The sequence below is a fragment of the Herpailurus yagouaroundi genome, unplaced genomic scaffold (genome assembly GCF_014898765.1).
Source record: "Herpailurus yagouaroundi ecotype Mexico unplaced genomic scaffold, PumYag 142, whole genome shotgun sequence".
Taxonomy (NCBI): domain Eukaryota; kingdom Metazoa; phylum Chordata; class Mammalia; order Carnivora; family Felidae; genus Herpailurus; species Herpailurus yagouaroundi.
This window is the reverse complement of record NW_024412397.1, coordinates 22296300-22312077: the sequence shown is the minus strand read 5'-3', so window position 1 is coordinate 22312077 and position 15778 is coordinate 22296300. Positions and strand designations below refer to the sequence as shown.

General features: G+C 37.8%; 1 protein-coding gene and 1 non-coding gene across 5 annotated transcripts in view; both read left to right on the top strand.

Moving 5' to 3' along the window:
- The window catches only part of DCC (DCC netrin 1 receptor), a 1147297-nt gene that overhangs the window by 797379 nt on the left and 334140 nt on the right, over positions 1-15778 (top strand). For all 4 annotated transcript variants that reach the window (XM_040478797.1, XM_040478799.1, XM_040478798.1 and 1 more), the window contains exon 8: positions 9340-9496. In XM_040478797.1, coding sequence (XP_040334731.1) covers positions 9340-9496 — 157 coding nt within the window. The remainder of the gene's footprint in view (positions 1-9339; positions 9497-15778) is intronic.
- LOC121033247 (small nucleolar RNA U13) lies at positions 6926-7029 on the top strand. The gene has a single exon (XR_005791779.1). It is a non-coding gene; the product is annotated as a small nucleolar RNA U13 (small nucleolar RNA).

Sequence of the window (15778 nt, the reverse complement as noted above, 5' to 3'; positions counted from 1 at the left end):
TAAAGTGTGCTCTTGGATTTTGGGGTAGATTCCTGTGGTTCATTGCTTACATACAACCAGTGTTCATCCCAACAAGTGCCCTTCTCAATGCCCGTCACCCATTTCCCCTCTCTCCTACGTCCCCATCAAGCCTCAGTTTGTTGTCCGTATTTAAGAGTCTCTTATGATTTGCCTCCCTCCCTCTCTGTTTGTAACTATTTTCCCCTCCCCCTCCCACATGGTCTTTTAAGTTTTTCAAGATCCACATGAGTGAAAACATATGATATCTGTCTTTTTCTGACTCACTTATTTCACTCAGCATAATACCTTCCAGTCCCTTCCACGTTGCTGCAAATGGCATGATTTCATTCTTCCTCATTGCCAAGTAGTATTCCATTGTATATATAAACCGCATCTTCTTTATCCATTCATCAGTTGATGGACATTTAGGCTCTTTCCATAATTTGGCTGTTGTTGAAAGTATCCTGATAAGCCTTTTTTATGGTTTACAGTTTGTCGTCTCCCTTACTGTAATACATCAAAAAAGGAAAAAAAAAAAAAAAGATGAGCTTACATGAGTGGTCATTCACCTGTGGTTGCAATTTCTCCATGCTTCCCATCTGACTTCCCAGAAAGGAGACTAGAACAGAATTGGACAGCCTCTCTCACTCTTGCATGCTCTCTTTCTCTCTTTCTCTCTGTCTTTCTCTTTCTCTTTCTTTATTTCTCTTTCTCTTTCTCTGATATGTGTAGGCCTAGAAGGACAAACTCAAAAGGAAACAGGGTTCTAAGGAAATGTCTTTCATATGCATTCTGTGCACCCCTGTAATTTTGCAGCAGCTTCATAGTGGTGATATAAGGCTCTACTTCTATAAACTTAATTGGAATAAGTAATAATTTATCTTAGTTTTATATCCTCTTGTATTCTTTTTATTTCCCTTTAATTTGTTTTGGTGGCTATAAAATTCAAGGATGAGTACCTAGGGGTTAGAGCCAAGATGCTTAATAAACCTCCATGCCCTGCCAATGCGCTCCTGGCCTAAGATGCTGCCTCCCACACCCATTCTCTTCTCATCTATCAGAAACATGGCATTTGGTGAGTGTGTCATATTCTGAAACTCTCACGCTCCGAGACATTTCAGAACATTGAAACTAGCCCATCCTGGCAATGACCATTTCTACAGCTACACTTAGACAGTAACTTTAAATAAAGTATTTTAAAATTTGTTTTTAAATCCCATGGACAAAGTTGGAAATTTGCCATTAGTGGAAATCAATGAGCCATCAAATGTGATTGCACTTTTTTTTTTTTTTTTTTTTTGGTCACTGGGTATCCAGAAACAGTAAAAGTTCTTAATGGTATTTGTAATACTAAAGAGGATAGCTTGAACTTTTAGTTCTTCCTATTTAATTTGTATTATCTTCAACTTACTTTAACTTGAATTTCTTACTGAAAAAAATCAGTTACTTAAAAAAAAATTAAGACTACCTAGCACTGATTCAATTATTTTTTTCTTAACAACACAGCTTGTTAGCTATTTCACTTTGGTAGTGTCTTATTATCAAAGGAAATTGCATGGGAAAATGCTGCCTCTTAAAGCCTACCATACTGATTTGTATCAGCAATGCATGTGTTCTTTAGATGTTCTTCATGACTGGAGAAAAGGATCACATGGCAGCCTGGGACAAAGCACCAGATGGCTGGGATAAGGTGAACATTGATAAAGGCACATGAGAGATGGGAGGGGAGATGTCACAGCTTGTCAGTCTTTGTCCCTAGAGGAAGCTCTGGTGACAGGGGAATGATTGAAATGGCACATTCCAGGTCCCTAGACGTGGAGAAGGGATAAATAATGACTAGGAATTCAATGACATAAACTCAAGGGAAAGGATGGAAACAAAAGGAGCTGGGGACAGGGTAGAAATGGAGTTTTCCTACAGTTGGTGAAAGATGCCAGGAAGAGACATTGATGAGAGAGATGATTAAAGTTAGCCTTACAAAGCCTTGGAATAGAGACAGCTGGAAAGGGTACAATGATTAGTAAGAAAATACAGAGAATGAAGAGACCTGAAATGAAGTACATTTTTCTTGAAGTAGACATGTGGGTTGACAAAAAGGGGAAAACAAAGGATGAATTTTCTCTGCAACCTGATAAACGAAATAGGGAGAGAGATTGAGCTGACCACGTCTTATCCTTACATGGAGGAAGCACTCTTGTCCCCAACTCACTTGACCTATCAGATTTAGCCCAAATCCTTCCCAAAGCCTTTCTGGTAAGGATCCTAGATTTCCAATAAGATATCACGAAACTAGGCCAGCAGAGGCAGACTTTCTGCTTTCTGGATCTGAAGACAGATTAAATAATAATAACAATTCCTTGAATACATATCATATGCCAGGTTCTGTGAGCAGCACTTAAACCTAGTTTATATCAGCACATAGGCCTGCATGTCAGATAAATTGGATCAGTTTTCAAATGTGGAGGGTAAGTATCAGAGAAGCTAAATAATTTTCCAAGTTATGTAGTCACAAAGTAGCAGAGCAGGGATCCAACGCCCCTTCTATTTAATTGTAATTTTCTAGTATAGTGCATTAGTTTACATAAATGATGGACTAGCCACCTTCCCAAGCTGCCTGAGATCCACTCTATTTTGGATAAACCCTTTTAAAAGGTACTTTATTAAATAAACAAAGTGAAAATAAAGAATACAAGTCATTCACACATGTGTAGGTTGACCAGTTTACCAGATAGTATTTTCTTCTCATTTTGTCTTTTGAAAAGACTTCAAACTCTGAGAGATGTAGTTATCTCTGTTGATATAATACCACCTTACAGGTTTTTTTTTTCATCATATGTCTTTGTGTGGCCATAGGTGATTCTTCTTACCATGCAACACTGGCCTGTCAATTCTCTTTGATATATGGCTTTGGGATAAAAATCACACTTCCTATAACAGATCCCCAGGTTCTTTTCTAGATGTACAAGTTAACTCAAATTAACTTTTTAGGCATCTGATCTGCTTCTTAATGAAAACATTATTTCTCTTAGGCATTACTCCTGTACAAGCACATCTTCTACATTGTTTGGCACATAGTTGGATTTTAGGAATGTGTTCACCTCTCATTTGGTACAAAATGAAATAGTCTTTTTGTAAATCTACATTCCCTTGGAAGCTTCCTCTGAGTTCAGTTTTTTAATCTACTTTGTAATTTATTAGCAGAGTAATCATGATTAGTATGACCAGCTTGTAATAATAGCTCACTTCCTTCCCAGTACATAATCTCAAATACCCATTTTTGAGGGTTCTGAAATGGAATTTTCTGATAAGTCTCAACATTATAATTTCACAATTTTGCAATGCCTTTCATTTAGCTAACACTGCAAGAATGTATTGGATGCCTAGGATGTCACTAAACGTATGGTGCTAGATTTAGGGATTAGAGTGATGAACAGTTTAGACTTGGTTTCTCCTCTTACAGAGAATATAATTTGGTATAGGATACCAAAAAAAAAAAAAAAAATGACTAGGCCATTGCAGTTCAGAGTAGGAAGTGCCTATAGGGGACTTCACCCAAGCCTGTGAGAGTCTAGATTTAGAGGCTCTTAAGCAAAGGTGGGAATCAGTGAGGTGATACCTGAGCATAAATCTGAAGGAGAAGCCCAGGCCAGAGCAGAAAAGAAGTTGGAGGGAAGTATTCTAGTTCAGGCTGTGGCACAGAAAAGTAGGAGAGGTGAAAGCATGAGGTCTTCATGAAACTAATTAAGGTCAGTGACCCCAGAGACCTTCCACTGTATCCTTCTCAGGTTTACCCCTGCCCAAGACAACTGAGAACATAGAGCTTCAGATGAGAGGAGCAATATGAGAGGTGAGAGTAGATAGGTCCTTACAGTGAAGCTGGGGCAGGGAGAATTACCCATTACTGAGCTGGCTTTCCTCCCTGGAATTGGAAGATGGATTAAAACAGCCCTTCATGCAGTGCCTTACACATACTAATCCCTCCATGAATATTGAATGGATTAATGATTGGACACATAAATTGATCTTAGCAAAGAAAATCCATACATGCATGATCCAATTCCATGGCACTACTGCTATGATAGTTTGTAAAATAAGAGGTCTGCAAAATAATATGTTTCTGGGAACAGAATAGAAATGGCTTAGTGAGAAAGTGTTCTGATTTATAAACAACCACCTTACTGAAAATTTAGCATGGAATTTGTTTCAAAATAAGAGATCATCTTGCCTGGGTGGCTCAGTCAGTTAAGTGTCTGACTTCAGCCCAGGTCATGATCTCACAGTTCGTGAGTTCAAGCCCTACTTCAGGCTCTGTGCTGACATCTTAGAGTCTGGAGCCTGCTTCAGATTCTGTGTCTCCCTCTTTCTCTCTCTGCCCCTTCCCTGCTTCTTCTCTCTCTCTCTCTCTCAAAAATAAATAAATATTTTAAAAAATGAGACTATCTCAAACTTAGTAATTGTCTTACATGTATCCACCTTATGTCTTAAAATTAGTTCCCTATTCTCTTAGGGAGAAATCCACAGTTTAAAAATAAATAATTCTTCATTTCAAGCATAGCAGTAGGAGCTTGATAGACATTCAATAAATGTTGATTATTCAATTTTAGATACTAACCCAATAAATTATTTTATGTAAAGATTAAGATTTAATGAAATGTTATAGAGATCATTAACTTCTATCTCATATTAACTTAAAATAAAAAGTGGCTTCAAATCACTATTTTTTTAAATTCACATTTCTTAGTTTTACTAAAGTTCTGAATACACTAGCTCAAAAGCCATGATTCTTTGAATTTTGAAAATAACATGAAACTTTAGAAAAAAAAGTCTTTGTAATTTCACATATACAGCTGACCTTATTTTTGGTAGGTTTGTGAAATTACTTTGTGAACTACAAAAACTTTAAACCAAAACTTAAATTTTATCTACTTCTCTATTTGGACAATTAAAATCTAGAGTTTGGAGTCAAGGGAGCAATGATAAGAAAAGAATTCAAAAGGAAAAGAGATAGAGTTTGCCCTGAGGACAATTAAATGTTCCTGTCATTTCATTAATGTTATCTATTTATATTTTACTTAAATCTTCAAGCTAATAAGGAGATGCAGTGGGAAAAAAATCGAGTTGATCTGGCAGCCACATTTATAGGATTTCAGTTAACAGTATGGGGAATGATAAGGAAATAAGCCTATCGGTGTTTGATGCTTAACACAAATTAAATATTTTTGTGTTTTTGTGATACATCTTATCTTTCATGTGCCTCATAGCGAGTGGAGGTCAGATAGTTAATAAGCTCAGAGGAAAACTAATGTCTTTAAATATATAGTAAAATCCTGAGAGAAAAAAAAAACCTCTTTGATATCTAGACGGAACATGGCTTTATAGAAAAATTAAGCCAATGATATAATTGTTACCAAGGCTATGGCAATAACATCATAAAATAGTAGTAGTAGTCGTTAGTAGTAATACTAGTAGTAGAAATAGTAATTAGTAATTTAGAAACCAAAGTTTTAAAACTATTCTTTTGATTTACATTATTTTCAGAAATCACTTCCTTTTCCTGGATTGTACTATGATAATTTTTTAAAAAGAGATTCTTACAAAAACAAACAAAAAAAATAATAAGACTATGTTATAGGGTGGCAAATGCACCTCTTCTTCTCCATGACAACAGATAAAGAAGCCGTAACCATGACAACAGTAATGGGCCAGGGAGATTAGGTCCAGACTGGAGATTAGGCCTCCAAGAGCAAAGAAAAAAAGTCCTGATTGGTTCCTTATTGAGACCTTATGTGAAGATGAGTGACTGTTGAGAGAAAGCCTGGAGGATTAGTATGAACAAAATTAATTCCCTGTATAAAGAAAGAAGCCATCTCTTTGTTAAAAAATGTGTCCGTTCCTTTTCAGACGAGGACTGTTTAAACTGAGGTAAAAGAGTCCGCGATTCATTCTATTCTGAGCTTTATCTGTGTCATCTGCATCTAGACTAGCTCTGTGAGAAGGCACTCCTGGAGGCCTGAGGAGAACAGCATCTGTGTGCAGGCTCTCATTGCTGGGACTCTAGGCAGCCCCTGAATGGGTGGGGAAGTCAACTCATTTCGGATGTGATACCATCTCTACGTGAGGTGCTTTTGAGGAAAAAGGAACTGAAAATTTGTCCCCTTTTCTCTTCCAAGTCATTTGTCTAACTTCTTGAGAGTTCTCAAAAGGTTTTTGCAAGTCACCATTGATCACATTTGCTTTTTAGAAAATCTTTTGTAAAAAAAAAAAAATCGCGTAAGGATCCCATTTACTTTAAACTGGTAAGATGTATAGGTATTACATTTGGAGAAAATGAGCTATGATTTCACAAGGATGCATGGGTTACTTAAGGTTTTTTAAAATGATAAATTTATAGACCTGAGAATGTTTGGTCAGATGGTATGAATATTTTTCACTTTAAAGGATTTTGCCAAGTGAACTGCTAAAAAGACTGTACTCTTACAAACTTCAACTGACAGTGTAAGAGAGTGTCACATCCTGGCCAACTGTAGATACTAACATTCTTTAAAGTCTTGCTACTGTGACAGATTTTTTTAAATGCACTTTATCCTGACAGACTTTTTTAGATTTTATTTTAATGCACATTTCTTTTACTGTCAGGTTGAACCCTACTTTAAAATAAGTTTCTGTATTATTTTATTGATCTTTGGACATTCCTGTTATATAATAGATATTAACTATCATCTGTTAGATATTTTGCAAATACTTTGGATCAGTCTTTCCAGAGGAAACGACACTAAACTAAGTGACAGGGGATAGCAGGAGTTAGGTGGACGAGATGGGTCTGGTAGAGTGGGAGCTACTGTGTGGAGGCTTTGGGGAATCACCCGTGTATCCTCATGGAGAGAGCCTGCTTAGTGCAAGCAGCAAAAAGCCAGGGAGCCTTCAGATCCTCTTGTCGTTCATAGGTGTGATGACTGGGTGTTCACGTTGTCATGTGACATGTGCTTCCCTCAAACTTTGTTATGACCTCGGCACATTACCCAAATGAGGTGTGGTCGGGGGGCGGGGGGGAGCCAGGGAACCTCCATGTGAACTGCATGAGGAATGCCTTCATCTATTGTTCACTACTGTCCCCTCTGGGCCTAGAAGGGCTGTCATTGGATAAGCACTCTGTGAATACTTTTTGGATGAGTAGAGCTAACGGATGCTGGTTTCTGTGGAAACCTTGCAAGCCTTTCCCCAAAATGGTATTTTTCTCGCAATAGGAACACACTAAGCTATTGTGCAGGAAAGCTAATGCCCTTGGAATCGCCCTCAATCAGTGGTGGGAGAGTGGTAGATAAATATCTCAGCTTGTTTGCCTCAGAACAGATAACTTTGAGGCCTATGCCACACTGGCCCCCAGAGTCCCTAGTGGAGTTGCTGTTCAGTTTCCTAGTATGCTGACTGCCAGATAATTCACTTTTTCTAGCCTTCACTCCCTGCTGTCTCACTTCCCAGCTTTCCGGTGGTTCCTTGGATCAGCTTCCAAATAAACGATTTGTTTTAAGTCCTTTTCTTAGGACCTCTTTGTGGAGGAAGCCAAACTAAGAAAAGTGATAAACAGGAGCCAGGCCAGTAGGCTGATTTTGAAGTTTGGAGATTCCCTGAGGTAAAGAGTAGACACGGAGGATAAATTAGTAGTAGATGGATATGACCAGATGTGTCTTTTTACAAGCTTATTCAGGAGGCTGTCCAGAGAATACATTTGAGAGAGATGAGAACAAGGAGAGCAGAGATGCTTGAAGACAGCTGTGGCAGTTCTGACAAGACAAAATGACGGTGGGGCTCTAAGTGTGTAAGTGGAGCTAACGCAGAGTAGATTTACCTGATGTCCAACAGGGGGAATCCTAGAAGGAATGAGTGAGAGAGAGTCAAGGGTGGGGATACCTGTTAGGTTTCTGGGCTGTACAGTTGAGAGAACGGTGCAGACACAACTGAGTTGAGTGGCCCAGTGGGGAGAAGCAGGCTGAGTGGGCAGTGAAGGTGGTGGGGAGGATAAATTCACTTCAGTGTGCTAGTTTGAGATGTCCGTGTTGTGGGGAAGTGTAGGTTTTTATCAGGAAGCTTCATATCACCCACATTTTTGAGACAGATGCTACATGTCCAGGCATCAATTTTCTCCCTCCCCTTACCACTCTGCCACAAAAGATTGACTAACTTGCTACCAGTCTACCATTTGTTTCAAATACTATGTTGACCAAAAAAGTAAGGGGGACTGTCACCTATAAAGAAGTGCTAAGTATCTATGGGGCCAGGAATAACTTTGAAAGCTTTCTGCAGCTCTTGAAAACTTCTTCTTCTATATAACTGGTATGTATTGTCAATTGATAATATTTCTGGAACCACTGGGAATGAAGATAGGCTCCCTCACCCCAGTAGATTTTCCAGCTAATAGGAGTGTAGTGCACAGCAGGAATAGTGATTCAGGAATAGTGATTCAGCCAGCCCTTGGAGAAAGTGAATGCAAGGATGGAGACCAGCTTTGAAAAGAACTGAAGAAAGCAGCCCACACAATCCAGTTTGAAGATTAAATGTAGGCAAATGTGTCATTGTGTTATAGGGATAGACATCACCTGTCAGGGTTAAACACGTTTCCTCCCCTTGGAGACTTGGAAAAATAAGAGAATGAATTATGAACTCATACACATACAAACACACATCTGATAGAAAATTTCTTTACAGATTTTAAATGCCCCAAATATTTAAAAAATGAGTTCTCCAATTGTGGATGATTTATTCCTGTGAATAACAATTTGCCAAATTTTGCTATACATGCAGTGGTACCCTACAAGCATTGGACAATTGTATGTCTTTATGTCTGGTAGAATTTTTTTTCCTGTAATTTCCTTTCTAGCAGGTATTCTATAAGAACTCTTTCTACTTTTTGTTAGCTTCCATGACTTTGATTTGCTATTCCTTCAAACTGTATCTAAAACAGGGTGAACAGGCTCTGAGTGGAATGAGGTTTTTGTAATAACTGCTTGGTTACCTGAGGCATTTGTCTATGGCTATGTTCCTCTGCATCATGCCTGAACAGAATACTTGCTAATGGTCTTGGATCCCATGAGTAATGGAAACTGGACAAATATTCAGTAGAATCATATATGTTATTAATTACCCACCCTTTCATAAGCTCCAAGAAATTCTAATAGAGCTTTGATTCCATTTACTGTTTGTTTGCTTTCCTTGGTTTTCTTCCTTCCTTTATAATCTATGAATGGATCATTCTATGTTTGCTAATGGGTCTGCTCTGCCTTCCTGCATATCTCTCACCCATGGCACCAACATCTCTGACCACCTCCTCTCCTTCCTTCCTAGCTATCCCAAGCTCCAGTGTCCTCCCTTCTGCTCCCAGAGATGTGGTCCCCGTGTTGGTTTCCAGTCGGTTTGTCCGCCTCAGCTGGCGCCCACCTGCAGAAGCAAAAGGGAACATTCAAACCTTCACGGTCTTTTTCTCCAGAGAAGGTGACAACAGGTAGGTCATACCAGTATCAATCTGCCACCTCTTTAGATGCATACTGTGACATAAAGGCACCTGCAGGGGATCTTGAGAAGGGACTTTGGATACCATGTGGTATCTCAGCTCTGCCCATCACTCATTAGTAAGTGGAGATGATCTATCTCCATTGCGTGTGTGTGTGTGTGTGTGTGTGTGTGTGTGTGTGTGTGTTCTAATGGGATTGTTTATAGAATCAAATGAAATCATTTATCAGAAACTTCCTTGAAAAAAGACAAGCAAATGAATTTGTGATAATTAGGTTTTTTATGTCCTTGGTTTTCAAAGTAATAAACAGAGAACAGAATTTGGCTGTATATTGATAGAACAGGGTATGAGAGAACCACAGTGGCCAGGTTGTAATCCCAATTCTGTCATTGACATCACGTGATCTCAAGAAAACCACATAACTTCTTTGAGCCTGACTTTACTGTGTAATAAAGAGTAAATAATAATACTTTAGCTTACAAAGTTTTTGTTAGGATTATACATATGTAATGTCATACAAGATTGTCTAGTATTTGGTAGAAATGTTGTTCCTCTTTTCACTTGTCACTTGTAGGCAAATGTGACCTGTATATGTCTAGTTTTAAGATTACCATTCTCGATTTTTCTCAACATTTTCTCCTTGAAATGTTTCATGATTTTAAGATTTTGAAGTTTTATTTGTAAGCCTAATGTAGATATTGGATAAATTCCAATCACTTCTATAGGAATAAGCTGTGTAATATCTCTTTATATTTCTTTAAATTATTAAACTTACTTAGTTTGTATTCCATGTTTGATTATTCTAATATCTGCAGTCCTTGTGAGTCTAATTCAGCTATTTGTTTCTGCTTACTCTTCCTCATAGTAGCTTGTTTCTTTTCATGTATAGGTGATTCTTGATTGTTAACTCTAATCCTTAGAAATTTTTCTGAGGGAATTTTTGAGAGCAAGTATTAAAGAACAATCTTATGGGAGGATGTGCTTTACCAAAATGAAAGCATGATAAACCAGAATATTGTTAAAGTTTACTTGCTCCATATGGGTCTCACGCTGATATTTTATTGCTTATGAGAAAGTCCATTAAATAGGATAACATTTGTTTTTCTGCTATTTTTAACACATCAACTCACATGAGTAAATGCAGACTTGTGATAAGGAATTCTCGATTTTTTTGTGGTTGTTCTGTTTCAACTAAGCTAAGGCTGAGATTGTACATTTGCCAGTTCTCTCAGGAGGCTAATTTCCTTTTCTACTTCACCCTCTGAGATTTGCTCTTTCAGGATCTTTGCTGTATGTGAGGCTCTCTAATCAAACCATATACCCTACTTTATCTGCAAGCTTCATTTCCTATTCTCTTCTCCTATTGGTTACTAAAACTCCTAGCTCTAGACTTCTATTGATAGGCACATACCATCAGGCAAATACCAGCTCCATAAGTCTGCTTACTCACTATGATAATTCTCTTATTTTGCTGCCTGTATATTACGGATAAAAAAAAAAACCCACTTTTTTAAATAAAAAAAAGACTTTGAATAATTTACCCAACATTTTAAGTGTGCCATAACAGAAAGGTTTTTCACATAATACTTAGTTTGCCATACTGTTTTAAATGGCACTTTGTAATATTTACTTGAATGCCTATATAATTGGTATCATTATTATATATTATTAATTATTGACATTTGAGCAAGTGCATTTGAATATAAGCATGTTCGGTCTTTGGGGAATTTTATTTGAGATTAAAGCATAAAGCAACTCCGTAAACATTTAACTTAGAAGGAATCAGACACCAGAAACTAATATTACATTGTATTTCTAACTGAGATTGAAATAAAACCTTTTTAAAAAAAGGAATCAGAAAAGCAAGGAAGCTTTTGGAATAGACCTTTCCATTCTATTCTTTGGGCATTTTTTACTTTCTCTCTACTTCATCAACTATTGGGTTTTCTGGATTGCCAATTAAAGGCAATCGAAGAGATCAGCATGTTAAAACTCAATTTGTTTCAGAGAAACATTGTGTTGCCAAATCCCAAGATTCTGTACAGAAGAGCATCTATTGACAAATGCACTCTGCAGATCTGCTGTGCCTCTCACATAAGTGTGGAACATCATCATTATGTCCTTAAACAGATGAGGATTTGGGTAGGGCAACTAGGGTCTATATAAATGTCTATCTGTTGATTTAGCTAAGTCATGAGTTCCAAGTCTTCCCTTCCACATTAAACTTCCTCTTATATATAACCAGTCTAAACTGGACACTAAACGGGAGACGGGTTTCTGGAATGTGGCAGCTTCTTTCATCCTTGAATGAGAACTACGTTCACTGTCTGTAAAGTTTACCAGCCAAGGGAATTGTAACCTGTATGATACTTCTACATAGATGGAATATTTTGGGGGTGATGGCAGCATGGGGGAACTAGAGAGGGAGAGTGAAAAAGAAAGGAACAGAGAGAAGTATAATGAAAGACAGGAAGAAATGACAAGTGCCCTAGAGGGATCCTCTTGTTCGCAGGGCTGAGCTCACAGTAATCCTGGCTTTCACCATATTCACTCATTCATTCATTCATTTTTTAAAAAAATGTTTTAATTAATTTTTGAGAGAGAGAGAGAGTGCAAGCAGGTGAGGGACAGAGAGATGGAGACACAGAATCCAAAGCAGGCTCCAGGTTCTGAGCTAGCAGCACAGAGTCCAATGCAGGGCTCAAACCCACAAACTGAGATCATGACCTGAGCCGAAGTTGGACGTTCAACCGACTGACCCACCCAGGTGCCCCACCATTCATTCTTCTGTAGAGGAATAAACTAGAGGGGAGAAGCCAGGATTTAAGTGTGAGGCTTAGTCTAGTCTCTCAAATGTGTGAGTGCTTTAAACTCAAGATTCAAAAGGGACAATATAGCTTGGTTTAGCCAGAGTGGTATTTAGTATAGCATGATAATCAGAAAGAACAGTACAACTTATCTCATGCTGTGTCTAAAAATGCTCTCTTTTCTAGTCCACAGCAATAAAGTATATCATGTTAAAGTTTCTATTTTCTCTTATAATTTGACCTGACTTTAAAATGAAAGAAATATATGTACTACACATATAGCCTATGTTTCCTAAGATTACTTATTACCACAAAGAAGTAGGCATTTGTTTTAGTCTTATCTCCAGCTCTTTAACTCTGTGGCTTTATGATGAGTCTTTGGATCTCAGTGTGCACAGCTGCCCAAAACCACAGGTAATAATTCTTGCCCAGTTGTCTATATGTTGCCACATGGATTTCCTGGAGTCACCTTAAATTTACCCTTCCCCAAACTATACTCATTGTCTCCTCCTTAAGTATATTTTCCTCTCTTTTATTCGTTTATGTTAGTACCTTCCGTTCTGTTGGCTAAGCAAAAAACCCATGTCATATTTTACTCCTCCCGGCCTCTCAGCTCTGCCATTAGTCATCCTGTATTGTCACGTCTACCTTGGCCACATCTCAGCCATGCCCCCTGTATTATCTCCATCACCACTGATCTGATCTCTGACAATAGCTTCTTGCCTTCTAATCCATCCTCCTCATTGTCTCTAGTTATTTGTCTGAAATACAGTTTGGATCACTTCCTCTACTATGAAAAAAATGTGAATGTTCTTAAATTTAAATATTACAAAATTTCTAGATAAAGACATGCACATAGTAATTTACCAAGTCCTTTGAATGGAAGTCTATATCCAATCTACATATAGGTAGAGTGTAGTTCCTATAACCTATAATGGTTATAAATATGTCGCTTAAATCTATGGATACCTGGGTGGCTCAGTCAGTTAAGTGTCCAATTTCAGCTCAGGTCATGATCTCACAGCTCATGGGTTCGAGCCCCACATCAAGCTCTGTGCTGACAGCTTGGAGCCTGGAACCTGCTTCAGGTTCTGTGTCTCCCTCTTTTTCTGTCCCTACCCTGCTCGTATGCTCTCTCTCTCTCTCAAATATAAATAAACATTTATATATATCACTTAAGTCTAAATGGCTAGATTTAAAAATGGTACTATTGTTTACCAGATGTGTGACTTTTGAACATTTAATTATGTTAAAGACAGGAATAACATCTCTCTGCTATGCTGGCCAAAAGGAAGATGAATTATACCTCTCAGAATTTCTATGAGAATTAATTGAAGAAATTTAAGCAAAGCATCCAGGGAAGTCACTGTACCTAGGCTGAATAGGGGGACCCAGAATAGTGTGAGCTCAGAGAAAATACGGAAAAGAGGCCAAAAATGAAGCTCAAACGGTGGTAATAATAATAATGATAGCAACAACAACAATAATAAATTGCTGTTTTGTATGAACCATTTCATAGCTGCTCACTGTTTCCTACTTATAGACCATTTAGTAATTTCCCTTTCTATTGAAATATTTCTTATCTTTCAAGCCCATGGATCAGTCCTCCATACCCCTTGGCTAGTCATGGCCCCTGTTAACACCAATCCCTGTAACCTCTTCATGATCTCAAGTTCACACATCTTTCTCTGATCTCACTCTCTAGACTCTTATTTTCCTGTCTTCCATTTAGGACTCTGGTTACAACACACCTTTGATTACACAGGGAACTACAATTTGTTGATTCTGCAGTGTTTTCTTGGTCCCTCATCCTTTATGTTTCCCTTCACTTATTAAACAGCTAAAACCCCTGCCTTATATTATAAACACTGATACACCCCAAAGTTTTGCTTGCTGTTTTTTAATTTCATATTAATTTCTTGGCAAAAGCCAACTCAAGTAAATGTTATTTTCTACCTACTCTCTACTTGTCTCTTGTAGCTGAATGTAACTAGAAGAAAATGTATAATTATGCTGACTAGTTTTTAAATTCAAAACTACTCATATTAAGTTGCCCCTTAATGCTGCTAGATATTATATAGAGATTATATATCAGGCAGTCTTTCTCACAACATGCTCCTACTTGTATTTCACACCTTTTCTTTTCTTCTCAAATCTCCAACATTTTTACTCTTTCCCTTACTCTTAGTTGACCTTGCTTCTAATTTCCTAGAAATAGTAGCAATCAGAAGGAGAGTTGTACAAGCTTCCATGTCTGAGTTACATACCCAAGCTTGTCTTTAAGCATATAATTTATCTCCTCAAATTTCTATTAAAAAAAAACTGGCCATGCTCTGGATTCCATCCTTTCTTAAAACAAAACCACAAAGCTTAAGCTATTCTTCCTCTCCCACCATTATCAGTTTGTCCCTCTCTGGTGGATCATGTCCATCATCATACATGCATGCAGTTGTATTTTCCATCTCAACAAATTTTCCCTCAATTCTATTTTTCCCTCCTCTACCACTCTGTTCTTTATTCCCTCTAATAGCAACATTCCTTGATTTGTCTAACATCATTCCACTACCTTCTTTCATATTCCAATCATGGTTCTGTCCTTAGCATTTCACTGCAACTGCTCTTTTCTAGATTCACCAATGACCTCCATGTTGCTAAACTCAATAGTTAATTCCCAGTTCTGACATTACTTGGTCAGTAAGCAAATTTTGTCATATTTGATCACTACCCCTTTAGTGACATTTATTTACCCCTTGGGTTCTATTACACACACTTTCCTGGTTCTACTCTAATCTAAGTAATCTAAGATTTACCTCAAATCTCCCTGACCTGTGAATATTGGATTACTCCAGATCCTAGGCTTTGAAGATCTCTTTTTTCCCCATTTGTGACTTTATATTTTGTCAGTATGCCGATATCTTCCAAATTTGTATCTTTGGTGTTAAAATTTTACCTGTAGTCCTGAATCATACATCCAGATTCCTTCTTTTGATTTCTCTTGATTTCTTTTTTTTTTTTTTTTAATTTTTTTTTTCAACGTTTATTTATTTTTGGGACAGAGAGAGACAGAGCATGAACGGGGGAGGGGCAGAGAGAGGGAGACACAGAATCAGAAACAGGCTCCAGGCTCTAAGCCATCAGCCCAGAGCCCGACGCGGGGCTCGAACTCACGGACCGCGAGATCGTGACCTGGCTGAAGTCGGATGCTTAACCGACTGCGCCACCCAGGCACCCCTATTTCTCTTGATTTCTTATGAGCATCTACAACTTATCAACAAAACCAAATACCTGGTTTCCTTCAACCCCCCTCCAAAGACTTTATTATTTCAGAGATTTCTCCATCTCAGTGAAATCTACGTATTTCTCATAACTCAAGCAAAAAACCTTGGAGTAATTGTTAATTCTTTTCTTTTTCTTATATTCTATAACCAAAAACAACCTCAAGTCTTTGCAGCACTGTCAAAATACA